Source organism: Gadus macrocephalus, chromosome 17 (genome assembly GCF_031168955.1).
Source record: "Gadus macrocephalus chromosome 17, ASM3116895v1".
In the NCBI taxonomy this organism is placed as follows: domain Eukaryota; kingdom Metazoa; phylum Chordata; class Actinopteri; order Gadiformes; family Gadidae; genus Gadus; species Gadus macrocephalus.
In genome coordinates, this window is record NC_082398.1 from 888,899 (window position 1) to 904,453 (window position 15,555).

The 15,555-nt window shown below is 44.4% G+C and overlaps 1 protein-coding gene and 1 non-coding gene across 2 annotated transcripts; both read right to left on the bottom strand.

The window, feature by feature from the left end:
- Positions 1 to 1,698: 1,698 nt before the first annotated feature.
- LOC132445799 (5S ribosomal RNA) lies at positions 1,699 to 1,817 on the bottom strand. Its single transcript, XR_009522691.1, has one exon. It is a non-coding gene; the product is annotated as a 5S ribosomal RNA (ribosomal RNA).
- An 816-nt stretch (positions 1,818 to 2,633) lies between these two features.
- Positions 2,634 to 9,911, bottom strand: LOC132475456 (mucin-3A-like). Its single transcript, XM_060076608.1, has 11 exons — positions 9,112 to 9,911; positions 8,902 to 9,017; positions 8,195 to 8,259; positions 7,051 to 7,095; positions 6,715 to 6,836; positions 6,454 to 6,522; positions 5,614 to 5,782; positions 4,855 to 5,016; positions 4,277 to 4,368; positions 3,726 to 3,883; positions 2,634 to 3,062 (listed from the first exon to the last, which is right to left on the bottom strand). The coding sequence occupies exons 1-11, from the start codon at positions 9,740 to 9,742 to the stop codon at positions 2,991 to 2,993; spliced, it is 1,701 nt and encodes a 566-aa protein (XP_059932591.1). The 5' UTR covers positions 9,743 to 9,911; the 3' UTR covers positions 2,634 to 2,990.
- Between the last annotated feature and the right edge of the window lie 5,644 nt (positions 9,912 to 15,555).

Consider the following 15,555-nt stretch of genomic DNA (forward strand, 5'->3'; position numbering starts at 1 on the left):
CTCGGAGCAATTCCTTGGCGATATCGATTCGATCCTCTCTAGTCAACCGTCTCTGCCGAAACAGTTTGCCGCGTAGTGTGGAAGAGGACAGACGGTCACATGTCTCTAGATTCAACCAATGAGAAGGCGCAGCGACCCAATGACGAATCGAAACCTAAACCGACGTGCGGCCGGGAAAGTTTCAATCAACCGTTGGACACTCAGGGAGTCCATCATCCTAAAATAAACACTTAAATTACTCTACACCAGCATTATACTTAGAGACACCCAAGAGTGTTTCTGGTACACCCCAAAAAATGTACTTAGTGCCTATTCAACACCAAAGTGTATAAAATCTACTCTGGTCATGAATACTCTGGGATGTTAACACTTTTGGCATTTGCTGTACACAAACGATATGCCATATGAAAGAGGCTCCAAGGAGTCCAACCGTACAAGCCTTATCGTTTTGTGAGCTTATCTCGATTAACTAGAAGTGAAAGAATAACATAATAATAATATAATAATAACACTTCCTGGTTACAGTCTACAAATCCCTCTGCAACTTTTTAGTGATCCAAAGTCACCACAGTGCCTAAAAACCATCAACGCCATTCATGTTACGTTAAAGGAAAAACCTCGGACACGAGAAGTTAATTGAGCCGTGCACTGAGCCCTCTCGGATGCCGGGCCGAAACAACTTTTGTTTCACTACGACTCCTTTCACCTGCCAATCCCTCCTTCTCCAGCAATTTTCTTTTTTATAAAATGGCTAATAAAACACTTGAGGTGGCGTTTTGAAAAGAGAAAACTTAAACTTTATTCGTACATGGGGTAACGCTTTATATTAAGGACCTTGTAATAAGCCTTTGTTAATATCTAATAAGACCTTATTATATGCTTATTAACATTCATTTGTGTTAAGACTATCATTAAGTGTTAATAGCAACATAATAAACATGTTTATTGTGAGATTATAATACTTTTATAAGCACTTATAAGAAACTTGTTAACTATTTAATGATTGCTTAATAACATTAATAATTGTCTTATGAGTTTCTTTTTAGTTGTTAATAAACGCATTACAACCCCATTTATTGATTCTTACTAACTTACCTATTATGTCATTGTTAAACCTTTACTAAGATTTCTTTATGCTTATTAAGGTTAATAAATCCTTTATTAAACTGCTTATTATGCTTTTTGCAGGTACGGGATCTAAAGCAGAAACCATGCTTATTAAGATTAATAAGTTCTTTATTATAATAATGGATTGAATTTATACAGCGCTTTTCTAGACACTCAAAGAGGCTTTTACAGTGAAGGGGGGACCTCACTAACCACCACCAGTGTGTAGCACCAACTTGGGTGATGCACGGCAGCCAATCTGCGCCAGAACACTCACCACACACCAGCTTGAGGTGGAGAGTGAGGGGATTAATGAGTCTATTATTATACAGTCCAATTATACAGGAGGATGATTAGGGGGCCAGATTGAATGAGCTTGGTTGGGCCAGGACACCGGGGAAACCCATACTCTTTGCGATAAGTGCCCTGGGATCTTTTATGACCTCAGTGAGTCAGGACCTCGGTTTTACATCTCCTCCGAAGGACGGCACCTTCCACAGCACAGTGTCCCCGTCACTGCACTGGGGCATCGGGATTGATGAGTGAAGGGGCCAGAGGGAAGAGTGCCACCTATTGGCCACCACCCGACACCACTTACAGCACCTGGTATTCCCAGGCGGTCTCCCATCCAGGTACTAACCAGGCACGACCATGCTTAGCTTCCGAGATCAGACGAGATCGGGCGTGTCCATGGTGGTAAGGCTGTATAATTAAACTGCTAATTATGCATTTTGCAGGTACGGGATCTAAAGCGGGAACCATGCTTACTAAGGTTAAAAGAGAGAGTCACAAGTTACAAGAGAGTCATCCTCGAGTTCGGAGGATCTTCCTCTTATCCATGTTTTCTGTGCTTGTTCCTGTCTTTTGTCTGTCAGTTAATGGTCTGGGGTGCTCGTGTTGACGATTCCAACATGTTCTCCAAAGTTTGTTCCTCAAACACCTCATCACGCATATGCGTGAAGCCATCATCCACTTGCATAAACAGAACTTCCGGTTTAAAATTACCTTAAAAATAAAAGCCTGACATCCAGCTCGTCAGGAGCAGTCAGGGTAAGATACCTCGCTCAGGGACAACTCGACACTCAGCTAGGAGGAGCTGGGGATCGAACTAGCAACCTTGCGGTTACCAGCCAACCCGCTCTGCCTCCTGAGCTACTGCCGCCCCTAATAAGCCTTAATAACCTTAATAAGCAGAATAAATGCTTAGTAAAGGTTTAACAATGACATAATTGGTAAATTAGTACGACTCAATAAATGGGTTTGGAATGCTTTATTAACAACTATAAGAAACTCATAAGACTATTATTGATGTTATTCAGCAATCAAATAGTTTCTTATAGGTGCTTATAAAAGTCGTATCATCTCACAATAAACATGTTTGTTATGTTATTATTAACACTTATAGTCTTATTAACACTAATTAATGTTAATAAGCATATAATAAGTGTCTAATTACCTATTAACCATTCAACTTTTCTTAAGTGAGATGTTTGAAAGTGGCTTCTTGGCAATCATGAGCAAAGTGGTTCCATATATATCTTTATTATTATTATTTGTTCGAGAGTACAACAAAGTATTGGATAGATATCGGAATCAGCCACTAGCCTAAGCTATGGTATCAGTATCGGAAGTGAAAAAGTGGTATCGGGACATCCCTAATGGTTAAATAAATAAGACGTTTCTGATTGGTATTAACTGATACTAATTATTAGGGTTGGACTTTAACATTTGTTAGTTGGAGTCAGATACTGTAGGAAGCAACACAGTTCTTTGACCGTGTGTTTGATATTATGATTTTGCGTTTTCTTATTAAACATTTAAAAGAAAGTTATCCTGTCTCGTCGCTCGCGTTACAAATGCTCCTTCTTCAGGGGACCGGTACACTATCTCCAGCTGGCAGGCTGGTCCCGCCGCTGGCTCACCTCCAACGTTATCTGGGGCCGACGGATCTGGATCTGGAGGTAACGGTTAAAGCAAAGGTTATTATTGTCCTGGGTATCGGCTTGTTTTCACAACAAATGGCCTTATTCACCTGGCGGCCATCTTGGTTCTAAGGGCTAGCTGTGTGGGGGGTTCCATCCTGGTTCTAAAGGCTAGCTGTGTGGGGGGTTCCATCCTGGTTCTAAAGGCTAGCTGTGTGGGGGGTTCCATCCTTGTTCTAAAGGCTAGCTGTGTGGGGGGTTCCATCCTGGTTCTAAAGGCTAGCTGTGTGGGGGGTTCCATCCTGGTTCTAAAGGCTAGCTGTGTTGGGGGGGTTCTAAAGGCTAGCTGTGTGGTGGGTTCCATCCTTGTTCTAAAGGCTAGCTGTGTGGGGGGTTCCATCCTGGTTCTAAAGGCTAGCTGTGTGGGGGATTCCATCCTTGTTCTAAGGGCTAGCTGTGTGGGGGTTCCATCCTTGTTCTAAAGGCTAGCTGTGTGGGGGGTTCCATCCTGGTTCTAAAGGCTAGCTGTGTGGGGGGTTCCATCCTGGTTCTAAGGGCTAGCTGTGTGGGGGGTTCCATCCTGGTTCTAAGGGCTAGCTGTGTGGGGGGTTCCATCCTTGTTCTAAAGGCTAGCAGTCTGGGGGGTTTTCTAGGTTAACTGTTTGGGGGTTCTAAAGTCTAGCTGCCTGTCCTTACCGGCGGATTTATTGATATCGGTTGAAGCTGGAGTTGGTTCTGCCCTGAGTCGGAGGTGCCGGTAGAGGATGCGGCGGTTCCCCGCGGGGGGGTCTGGATGAGGAAGCGGCCCTGGCGGCTGGTCGGGTCCGCGCTGAAGGAGGGGTTACTGTACGTCGCTTAAAAACAGAGATACACTTCAGCATCAACTCTCAGTGAACCCGTTTACGGACGTATTTAGGTAGGCTCAGCTGACTGGAGGCCATTTTAAAGGGGGATGTTTTTTTTTTATCAAACCCGGGTCACCCTGAGGCCTCACTGCCCATAAGGAGGGGTTGTTCAACAGCTGTGTAACCTGTACATAAGCATTCTGAATAGTTTAATATTTCTCTTTGAAAGCACTTGAAGATGTGACAGGGTCTGTGATATAGAATAACTCCAGAGCTCATCTCAACTTAGCTTTATCCATAATAAACAAACCCCTTTTATCTAGAACTCGTTTCGGTATGAGTAAAGAGACAGACTTCAGAGGATGCACGTACTGGGCTGGGCTACGTCTCCATAGTCATTACCTGAAGGTGCAGGGAGATGATCTCTAGATTTAGGCCAGACCACGTCTTCCTCAAGCCACTCGTTCACCAGCGACTCTCTGACGTTTCTCTTGCTGCAGAGAACGTGTGGGACAGACACATGAAAGCTATTCTACTGGATCCACAAAAAGAAGCTGGCATTTGTTAATGGTGCTGTAGGTAAGATCTGAGAGATAACTACGTGGGCGTGTGTGTGGATGATGGCTGGTTGAAGCAGCCTCACCTGGCCCAGTCAGAATGGACTCTGGAGCAGGTGAGGCTGCACACCTGTGGTGCATTACGTAATCAGTGTGCACCGGTTAAACCACCCCCACCACCACCACCACCACCACCGCCGCCACCACCACACTGCATCCTTTAAGTGGAGCCCAATAAAAGTGTGTCAGCCACCTAGGAGGTGTGTAGCATGCACAATCACAACTAGCCTGTGTCAACTTCAAACAGATGTTCTCACATTGCACATCATGGCTTTGTCATTTCTAGCAAATTACACCCAAAAGAAAAGCTTGCAACTTTATCTACAACCGATTTGATGGTAGGGGAGAAAAGCATCAGCCTACCGGTTCTGTCGTTGCTTGTTGAAGTAGATGTACCCGGACAGAGCTCCCACGGTCAGTAAGAGAACTACGAGAGTAGTTGATAAACCAGCGTAGAAGGCAACCTTGTAGATTGGAGAACTGCAGTCATCACCGAGGTACCAGGTAGAATCAACATTTGCACATCTGGAAAGGAGGTTAGGATAAGCAACGAGTAAGGTGACAGCTTCTGCTTCTGGGAAACTGCATGAGTCTTTTCAATGAGGATTCGAGGTAGGCTTTATAGACTCATACTCGTACTTTAATGCAGTATTTATTTTCTAGTTTACTCATGGTCGGCATATGGTTAACGAATTAGAGCGGGTTGGCTGGAAACCGGAAGGTTACTGGCTTTCCCGGCTCCTCCTAGTCAAGTGTCGAGGTGTCCCTGAGCCTTACCCTGACTGCTCCTGACGAGCTGGCTGTAGCCTTGCATGGCTGACTCCACCGTCGGTGTGTGAATGTGTGAATGAATGGGTGAAAGTGAGGCAGTGTTGTAAAGCGCTTTGCGTGGCCACTGGTTAGAAAAGCGCTGTACAAGTGCAGTCTCTTAACTCATTTGTCGCTACGGAAGTCTCAAATCTAAACCAGATCAAACAATTCCGTAACATTTCCAACCATCTTCTTCTACAGATGATCTGAGCTCATGGAGTTGATTTGATGCCGGAAAAAAAGAGACTTGGTGGTCGACAACATACTTCTCTCTCTGTGCACGGGTCATTTTGTAAAAAGCAGTCGACCTACTCGCAGATGGGTCCGATGCCGCTGTACACGTTGCATACGCCCTTGTTGAGGCAGTTCTTTGGGTTGCTGTGATTCTTGTCACACATCGTCACACAACTCCACCCACTGGCATTCAGGGCTTCATAGAACTCAAGAAGAGATGGGTCTGGAATGATGTCTGCACAAATATCTGAGAGGGAGGGGGAGAGGGAGAGAGAACGAGAGAACGAGAGACACAGAGAGAGAGAGAGGGAGAGGGAGAGCGAGAGCAGGAACGAGGGTGTGAGAGAGATAAAGAGAAAGACCGAGATCAAGAGAGAGAGAGACAGATAGGGAGAGCGAGAGAGAGTCAGAGACAGAGAGACAGCGAGAGAGAGAGAGGGAGGGAGACACGCACACAGACAAACATGTCATTAGTATGACGAGACAAACCAATCCAGCCCCTGTATGATGGGGTTGTGGGCAAGACGGTGTGATGCCGGTGTTCCACTCCCAGGTTCTGGGTTGTATCCCGGTAGACACGCCCTTCCTCTTGGCCTCCTTGAGTCACAGGGCTAGCCCACAGCTTCTCATAAAAGGTAGAATATGGTAAAGAGAAAGTAAGCTCTTCAACCCAGTCTGTCATGTAGGCTTTAACCTCAAGGCTACAGGGGACGGGGATGTCCGTCTCTGCAGAAGCACAAGATAGCGTCATGGTCGGCGTGTTGGGGGAAAGGAGAGGAGGGAAGAATTGAGAGCAGAGTATTTGCTTTGTTTAATTAGCACTAGAGCTAGCTTTAAATAGCACCTCTGGCATATTGTACCTTTAATAACATGCATGGGAACCTCTTGTATCACACTTGGGATCAAACATCTACTTACTCAGACCAAAATCTTCTGCTTTAACATTTGTCTGATTGGAAATGTCAAATTCAGGACAATCTGTGTCACCTGAAAGATAAGAATATTTGTATCATCTCAGGAAGTCTGGGTATGTGTGCGTATTAATTGATCGCATTGATTGAAGTACTTAAGAGGCCATTTAATGTTCATATTGAATTTTACTTTTGATCTGAAAACATTGATATGATATTCGGAACTCAGATGGCCGTTTGCGTTATAGATGTCGACCTGGGATCTTACCTTTTCTGCAGCTAGTCAGGTTAAAAACCGCCTCCTCGATTTCATCAAAATTATTTCCATATTGTGTCTCAAAGGCAGCATTATTTTGAAGCGACAGCACAATATCATGTCTTACATTCACTCTAGGAAAAAAGTTTGCAGAAAGTATAGCTCTTTTAATTATTCTACATCCACCATATCATTCATTGTCATTTAAATGTAATTTAAATCACAATGATGTAACAAATCTGCTCAAACTTTGTTCACTTATGGAATCTTATGGAATCCTATGGAATATGGAAGATGTGTTTATTTCTTATTTTGTACTATTGTGGAAAAGTAGAATCTATCACTTACCCATGACTTCTTGACCTATATCTCCTAACAAAGGAAACTGCAGAACTAAGAAAGATAAATACTTTGAGGTAGTATCACACATTTTAAAGTAGAGTATCGCTCATTTGAAGGACTGGGAGGTAAGATTTGGGAGTTGTAAAGAGAATGAGCAGAAGGGTGGAAGCCAGCAAGATTTTGAAACTAAACCAAAAAAAAGCCATCGAGAAGTGTTGCATTTCAGGCACCTGTGATTGACAGGCGAGATGGACACCGAAATGAGCCATATGTGGTCTAAAATTGAAGTTGGTCAACCCGGAATGGATCTTCTGACAGGGCATGTCAATGCCTGATTCCACCGGACGCGTTACGGCTGCGGCACGTCTTGGCCGCGGTCACCGCAGCAGATAGGTTCCACTCTAATCAATGAGACCATTTCCACCGGGCGCGGCTGCGGAACGTCTCAGCAGCGTCCCAGGAGCGGCTCGCCGTGCCGCAGCGCTATCATTCCGTAGCATTTCTATTTTTGCCGCAAGCTGTTGCTGAACCGCGTCAATTTCAACAGAGCAGATCGAGCAGGGCAGGAAGTGAAAAAGTAAAAGCGATAGAGCATCCGGTCAATTTTCAAAATGAAACACAATACTCAGCTCATGTAGCCTATCACAACTTCACATCAACATTATTACGTCATGACCGGTGGCACCAGGTCAGCAGTCAATCAATCAAAGGGTCTAAGAGGGTCGGCAACATGGACGACGAGAGACTCATTGTCGAAGTTCAGCAACATGAAGTCATTTATGCACCAAATCATCCTTTTTATAAGGGCAATGGCCAGAAGGACAAAGCGTGGCATTTAATTGCAGTCGTTTTGGGAGTGGAACTTGAGTACATTAGGTTTAGGATTATCGCGTGATCGCGTGTGAATACGGCTGGCTCGCAAGACAGCGTTGCGCTGCCGTAACGCGCCCGGTGGAAATGCAAGCAGGGCAGAGTCGCAGCCGCACCGTGCCGCAGCCGTAACGCGGCCGTAACGCGTCCGGTGGAATCCTGGTGTAAGTCAGTAAAAGCTGAAGGATGGCTAGGCCATTTCTAACAAATGACACCCAATCAACACCTAAATCTTACCTCCAGCCATTTTAACGATCGTCTACACAAATGAGTACCTTACCTCACTTTTGTAACATTCACACCTTCGAAGTTCTCTATGTTGACTTTTCTATAGTATGAAGTCATCTGTATGATAAAAAACAAATGATTAACAATAGAAACATAACACATGATCTTTGTTGAATCCAAAACACTGGCAAACAAGTAAGACCATGCCAAGCCCATTTCCTTGCAAAAGGAGGCCCTGTTTAGACTAAAATCTTCAATAAACTTGGACATTTTGGAGCGGTACACAGGCCCTGAAAAGTGGCACTACAGTTAAAACCTTAGTACAGAACACCTCTGGATATAACATATATGACGGCCGTGGCAAAAGTACATCTAAATTAAATTAAATCTACCAATAAATCTAATCTAATCTGTTCACACAACTGTTACACAGCTGGGTGCCATGGCGGCGATGATGGGGACTGCTCCTGCTCAATACTGCACCACATACCTATGCATACCCTATATACGGAGGTTAGGTTTACCCTATATAACAAGGGAAGGCCTACCCTAAACACGGCTGCAGTTCAGATAATTAGAAAGCTAGGCTACTGGTGTAAGTCCAATAATAATAATGCAAACAAATACTTAAATGCAAATAAGATATGCAGGGTACAATAATTGTTTTTAGAATTCTACCTGTGGTTTTATCCTTGCTACTTATACCAATTTCTATCATAGTTCCGTAAATATTCACAATGCACTAAGTTTTATTCTTACCTGTTGTGTAAAGATCTTCACAAAGTCTTTGTATTCTGGCGATTTGTCATCATTATATTCTGTTTCATAATCCTGGTTCACCACCACCTCAACAATCACTTTTGTCTTAACCACTTCTGTAGGAGTAAACATTTTTGCAAAGAGTACATTTGAGACTTTTAGTAAACTGTAAAGAATTCTCTCCAAAATGCTTATGAAAGGGAAATATACCTGGTTTAACATAATCTGAGAAATGCTCGCAAAGGTCTCCGCGGAATCCTGTTAGACAGATGCATTTTTCTGTACCATTGCGATATCCTCCATTCTGGCAATCTGGTGGTTTAGTTGTTGGAACCGCAGATTGAGTTGTCAATGGGACGGTAATTACTGGTCGAGCTGTTGAAGCCGTCACAGTTCCATTAGTTGAAGTCAGAACTGTGGATGCAGAAGTCAATGGTTCACCTGTTGAAGTCAGAACTGTGGATGCAGAAGTCAATGGTCCCCCTGTTGAAGTCGGAACTGTTGATGCAGAAGTCAATGGTTCATCTGTTGAAGTCAGAACTGTGAATGCGGGAGTTGATGGCTCTACTGTTGAAGTTTGAACCGTAGTTTGAGAAATCAGTGGGTCAGAAGTCACTGTTCCATCTGTTGAAGTCAGAACTGTTGATGCAGAAGTCAATGGTTCATCTGTTGGAGTCAGAACTGTGGATGCAGAGGTAAATGGTCCTTCTGTTGAAGTCAGAACTGTAGATGCAGAAGTCGATGCTCCAACTGTTGAAGCCAGAACTGTAGATGCGGAAGTCAATGGCTCTGCTGTTGAAGTTTGAACCGTAGTTTGAGAAATCAGTGGGTCAGAAGTCATTGTTCCATCTGTTGAAGCCAGAACTGTGGATGCAGAAGTCAATGGTCCATCTGTTGAAGTCACAACTGTGGATGCAGAAGTCAATTGTCCAACTGTTGAAGGCAGAACTGTGAATGCAGAAGTCACTGTTCCATCTGTTGAAGTCGGAACTGTTGATGCAGAAGTCGATGCTCCAACTGTTGAAGCCAGAACTGTGGATACGGGAGACGATGGCTCTGCTGTTGAAGTTTGAACAGTGGATGCAGAAGTCAACGGTCGATCTGTTGAAGTCAGAAGTGTGGATGCAGAAGTCGAAGGCTCTACTGGTGAGGTTTGAACTGCAGTTTGAGAGGTCAGTGGGTCAGAAGTCAATGTTCCATCTGTTGAAATCAGAACTGTGGATGCAGAAGTCAATGGTCCATCTGTTGAAGTCATAACTGTGGATGCAGAAGTCAATCCTCCATCCGTTGAAGTCAGAACTGTTGATGCAGAAGTTGATTGCTCTGCTGTTGAAGTTTGAACCGTAGTTTGAGAAGTCAATGGGTCAGAAGTCATTGTTCCATCTGTTGAGGTCAGAACTGTGGATACAGAAGTCGATGGTTGATCTGTTGAAGTCAGAACTGTTGATGCAGAAGTCGATGGCTCCGCTGTTGAAGTCAGAACAGTGACTGCAGAAGTCGATTGTTCTGATGTTGAAGATTGAACAGTAGTTTGAGGAGTCAGTGGGTCAGAAGTCATTGTTCCATCTGTTGAAGTCAAAACTGTGGATGCAGAAGTCAATGGTCCATCAGTTGAAATCAGAACTGTGGATGCAGAAGTCGAAAGTCCATCTGTTGGAGCCAGAACTGTGGATGCGGGAGTCGATGGCTCTGCTGTTGAAGTTTGAACAGTGGATGCGGTAGTCAACGGTCGATCTGTTGTACTCAGAAGTGTGGATGCAGAAGTCGATGGCTCTACTGGTGAGGTTTGTACTGTAGTTTGAGAGGTCAGTGGGTCAGAAGTCAATGTTCCATCTGTTGAAATCAGAACTGTGGATGCAGAAGTCAATGGTCCATCTGTTGAAGTCTTAACTGTGGATGCAGAAGTCAATCCTCCATCCGTTGAAGTCAGAACTGTTGATGCAGAAGTTGATTGCTCTGCTGTTGAAGTTTGAACCGTAGTTTGAGCAGTCAATGGGTCAGAAGTCATTGTTCCATCTGTTGAGGTCAGAACTGTGGATACAGAAGTCGATGGTTGATTTGTTGAAGTCAGAACTGTTGATGCAGAAGTCGATGGCTCCGCTGTTGAAGTCAGAACAGTGACTGCAGAAGTCGATTGTTCTGATGTTGAAGATTGAACAGTAGTTTGAGGAGTCAGTGGGTCAGAAGTCACATTTTCATTTGCTGAAGTCAGAACTGTGGATGCAGAAGTCAATGGTCCATCTGTTGGAGTCAGAACTGTGGATGAAGAAGTCGATGGCTCTGCTGTTGATGTTTGAACCGTAGTTTGAGAAATCAGTGGGTCAGAAGTCACATTTGCATTTGTTGAAGTCTGAACTGTGGATGCAGAAGTCAATGGTCCAACTGTTGTCGTCAGAATTGTGGACGCAGAAGTCAATGGTCCATCTGTTGAAGTCAGAACTGTGGATGCGGGAGTCGATGGCTCTGCTGTTGAAGTTTGAACAGTGGATGCGGTAGTCAACGGTCGATCTGTTGTACTTAGAAGTGTGGATGCAGAAGTCGATGGCACTACTGGTGAGGTTTGTACTGTAGTTTGAGAGGTCAGTGGGTCAGTAGTCAATGGTCCATCTGTTGAAGTCATAACTGTGGATGCAGAAGTCAATCCTCCATCCGTTGAAGTCAGAACTGTTGATGCAGAAGTTGATTGCTCTGCTGTTGAAGTTTGAACCGTAGTTTGAGAAGTCAATGGGTCAGAAGTCATTGTTCCATCTGTTGAGGTCAGAACTGTGGATACAGAAGTCGATGGTTGATTTGTTGAAGTCAGAACTGTTGATGCAGAAGTCGATGGCTCCGCTGTTGAAGTCAGAACAGTGACTGCAGATGTCGATTGTTCTGATGTTGAAGATTGAACAGTAGTTTGAGGAGTCAGTGGGTCAGAAGTCACATTTTCATTTGCTGAAGTCAGAACTGTGGATGCAGAAGTCAATGGTCCATTTGTTGGAGTCAGAACTGTGGATGAAGAAGTCGATGGCTCTGCTGTTGATGTTTGAACCGTAGTTTGAGAAATCAGTGGGTCAGAAGTCACATTTGCATTTGATGAAGTCTGAACTGTGGATGCAGAAGTCAATGGTCCAACTGTTGTCGTCAGAATTGTGGACGCAGAAGTCAATGGTCCATCTGTTGAAGTCAGAACTGTGGATGCGGGAGTCGATGGCTCTGCTGTTGAAGTTTGAACAGTGGATGCGGTAGTCAACGGTCGATCTGTTGTACTCAGAAGTGTGGATGCAGACGTCGATGGCTCTACTGGTGAGGTTTGTACTGTAGTTTGAGGGGTCAGTGGGTCAGAAGTCAATGTTCCATCTGTTGAAATCAGAACTGTGGATGCAGAAGTCAATGGTCCATCTGTTGAAGTCATAACTGTGGATGCAGAAGTCAATCCTCCATCCGTTGAAGTCAGAACTGTTGATGCAGAAGTTGATTGCTCTGCTGTTGAAGTTTGAACCGTAGTTTGAGAAGTCAATGGGTCAGAAGTCATTGTTCCATCTGTTGAGGTCAGAACTGTGGATACAGAAGTCGATGGTTGATTTGTTGAAGTCAGAACTGTTGATGCAGAAGTCGATGGCTCCGCTGTTGAAGTCAGAACAGTGACTGCAGATGTCGATTGTTCTGATGTTGAAGATTGAACAGTAGTTTGAGGAGTCAGTGGGTCAGAAGTCACAATTTCATTTGCTGAAGTCAGAACTGTGGATGCAGAAGTCAATCCTCCAACTGTTGAAGTCAGAACTGTTGATGCAGAAGTTGATTGCTCTGCTGTTGAAGTTTGAACCGTAGTTTGAGAAGTCAATGGGTCAGAAGTCATTGTTCCATCTGTTGAGGTCAGAACTGTGGATGCAAAAGTCAATGGTTGATCTGTTGAAGTCAGAACTGTTGATGCAGAAGTCGATGGCTCCGCTGTTGAAGTCAGAACAGTGACTGCAGAAGTCGATTGTTCTGATGTTGAAGATTGAACAGTAGTTTGAGAAGTCAGTGGGTCAGAAGTCATTGTTCCATCTGTTGAAGCCAGAACTGTGGATGCGGGAGTCGATGGCTCTGCTGTTGAAGTTTGAACAGTGGATGCGGTAGTCAACGGTCGATCTGTTGAACTCAGAAGTGTGGATGCAGAAGTCGATGGCTCTACTGGTGAGGTTTGTACTGTAGTTTGAGAGGTCAGTGGGTCAGAAGTCAATGTTCCATCTGTTGAAATCAGAACTGTGGATGCAGAAGTCAATGGTCCATCTGTTGAAGTCATAACTGTGGATGCAGAAGTCAATCCTCCATCCGTTGAAGTCAGAACTGTTGATGCAGAAGTTGAGTGCTCTGCTGTTGAAGTTTGAACCGTAGTTTGAGAAGTCAAGGGGTCAGGAGTCATTGTTCCATCTATTGAGGTCAGAACTGTGGATGCAGAAGTCAATGGTTGATCTGTTGAAGTCAGAACTGTTGATGCAGAAGTCGATGGCTCCGCTGTTGAAGTCAGAACAGTGACTGCAGAAGTCGATTGTTCTGATGTTGAAGATTGAACAGTAGTTTGAGAAGTCAGTGGGTCAGAAGTCATTGTTCCATCTGTTGAAGCCAGAACTGTGGATGCGGGAGTCGATGGCTCTGCTGTTGAAGTTTGAACAGTGGATGCGGTAGTCAACGGTCGATCTGTTGAACTCAGAAGTGTGGATGCAGAAGTCGATTGCTCTACTGGTGAGGTTTGTACTGTAGTTTGAGAGGTCAGTGGGTCAGAAGTCAATGTTCCATCTGTTGAAATCAGAACTGTGGATGCAGAAGTCAATGGTCCATCTGTTGAAGTCATAACTGTGGATGCAGAAGTCAATCCTCCATCCGTTGAAGTCAGAACTGTTGATGCAGAAGTTGATTGCTCTTTTGTTGAAGTGTGAACCGTAATTTGAGAAGTCAATGGGTCAGAAGTCATTGTTCCATCTGTTGAGGTCAGAACTGTGGATACAGAAGTCGATGGTTGATCTAATGAAGTCAGAACTGTTGATGCAGAAGTCGATGGCTCCGCTGTTGTATTCAGAACAGTGACTGCAGAAGTCGATTGTTCTGATGTTGAAGATTGAACAGTAGTTTGAGGAGTCAGTGGGTCAGAAGTCATTGTTCCATCTGTTGAAGTCAAAACTGTGGATGCAGAAGTCAATGGTCCATCTGTTGAAATCAGAACTGTGGATGCAGAAGTCGAAAGTCCATCTGTTGTAGCCAGAACTGTGGATGCGGGAGTCGATGGCTCTGCTGTTGAAGTTTGAACATTGGATGCGGTAGTCAACGGTCGATCTGTTGTACTCAGAAGTGTGGATGCAGAAGTCGATGGCTCTACTGGTGAGGTTTGTACTGTAGTTTGAGAGGTCAGTGGGTCAGAAGTCAATGGTCCATCTGTTGAAGTCATAACTGTGGATGCAGAAGTCAATCCTCCATCCGTTGAAGTCAGAACTGTTGATGCAGAAGTTGATTGCTCTGCTGTTGAAGTTTGAACCGTAGTTTGAGAAGTCAATGGGTCAGAAGTCATTGTTCCATCTGTTGAGGTCAGAACTGTGGATACAGAAGTCGATGGTTGATTTGTTGAAGTCAGAACTGTTGATGCAGAAGTCGATGGCTCCGCTGTTGAAGTCAGAACAGTGACTGCAGACGTCGATTGTTCTGATGTTGAAGATTGAACAGTAGTTTGAGGAGTCAGTGGGTCAGAAGTCACATTTTCATTTGCTGAAGTCAGAACTGTGGATGCAGAAGTCAATGGTGCATTTGTTGGAGTCAGAACTGTGGATGAAGAAGTCGATGGCTCTGCTGTTGATGTTTGAACCGTAGTTTGAGAAATCAGTGGGTCAGAAGTCACATTTGCATCTGTTGAAGTCTGAACTGTGGATGCAGAAGTCAATGGTCCAACTGTTGTCGTCAGAATTGTGGACGCAGAAGTCAATGGTCCATCTGTTGAAGTCAGAACTGTGGATGCGGGAGTCGATGGCTCTGCTGTTGAAGTTTGAACAGTGGATGCGGTAGTCAACGGTCGATCTGTTGTACTCAGAAGTGTGGATGCAGACGTCGATGGCTCTACTGGTGAGGTTTGTACTGTAGTTTGAGGGGTCAGTGGGTCAGAAGTCAATGTTCCATCTGTTGAAATCAGAACTGTGAATGCAGAAGTCAATGGTCCATCTGTTGAAGTCATAACTGTGGATGCAGAAGTCAATCCTCCATCCGTTGAAGTCAGAGCTGTTGATGCAGAAGTTGATTGCTCTGCTGTTGAAGTTTGAACCGTAGTTTGAGAAGTCAATGGGTCAGAAGTCATTGTTCCATCTGTTGAGGTCAGAACTGTGGATACAGAAGTCGATGGTTGATTTGTTGAAGTCAGAACTGTTGATGCAGAAGTCGATGGCTCCGCTGTTGGAGTCAGAACAGTGACTGCAGATGTCGATTGTTCTGATGTTGAAGATTGAACAGTAGTTTGAGGAGTCAGTGGGTCAGAAGTCACAATTTCATTTGCTGAAGTCAGAACTGTGGATGCAGAAGTCAATCCTCCAACTGTTGAAGTCAGAACTGTTGATGCAGAAGTTGATTGCTCTGCTGTTGAAGTTTGAACCGTAGTTTGAGAAGTCAACGGGTCAGAAGTCATTGTTCCATCTGTTGAGTACAGAACTGTGG

Excerpts from the sequence above, each read along its gene's own strand:
- LOC132475456 (XM_060076608.1), bottom strand. The coding sequence starts at position 9,742 with ATGACTTCTGACCCACTGATTTCTCAAACTACGGTTCAAACTTCAACA. Across the intron at positions 6,837-7,050 it reads TATAGGTCAAGAAGTCATGG|AGTGAATGTAAGACATGATA; the intron begins GTAAGTGATAGA and ends CTTTTTTCCTAG. Across the intron at positions 5,783-6,453 it reads AGCAGAAGATTTTGGTCTGA|ATATTTGTGCAGACATCATT; the intron begins GTAAGTAGATGT and ends CCTCCCTCTCAG.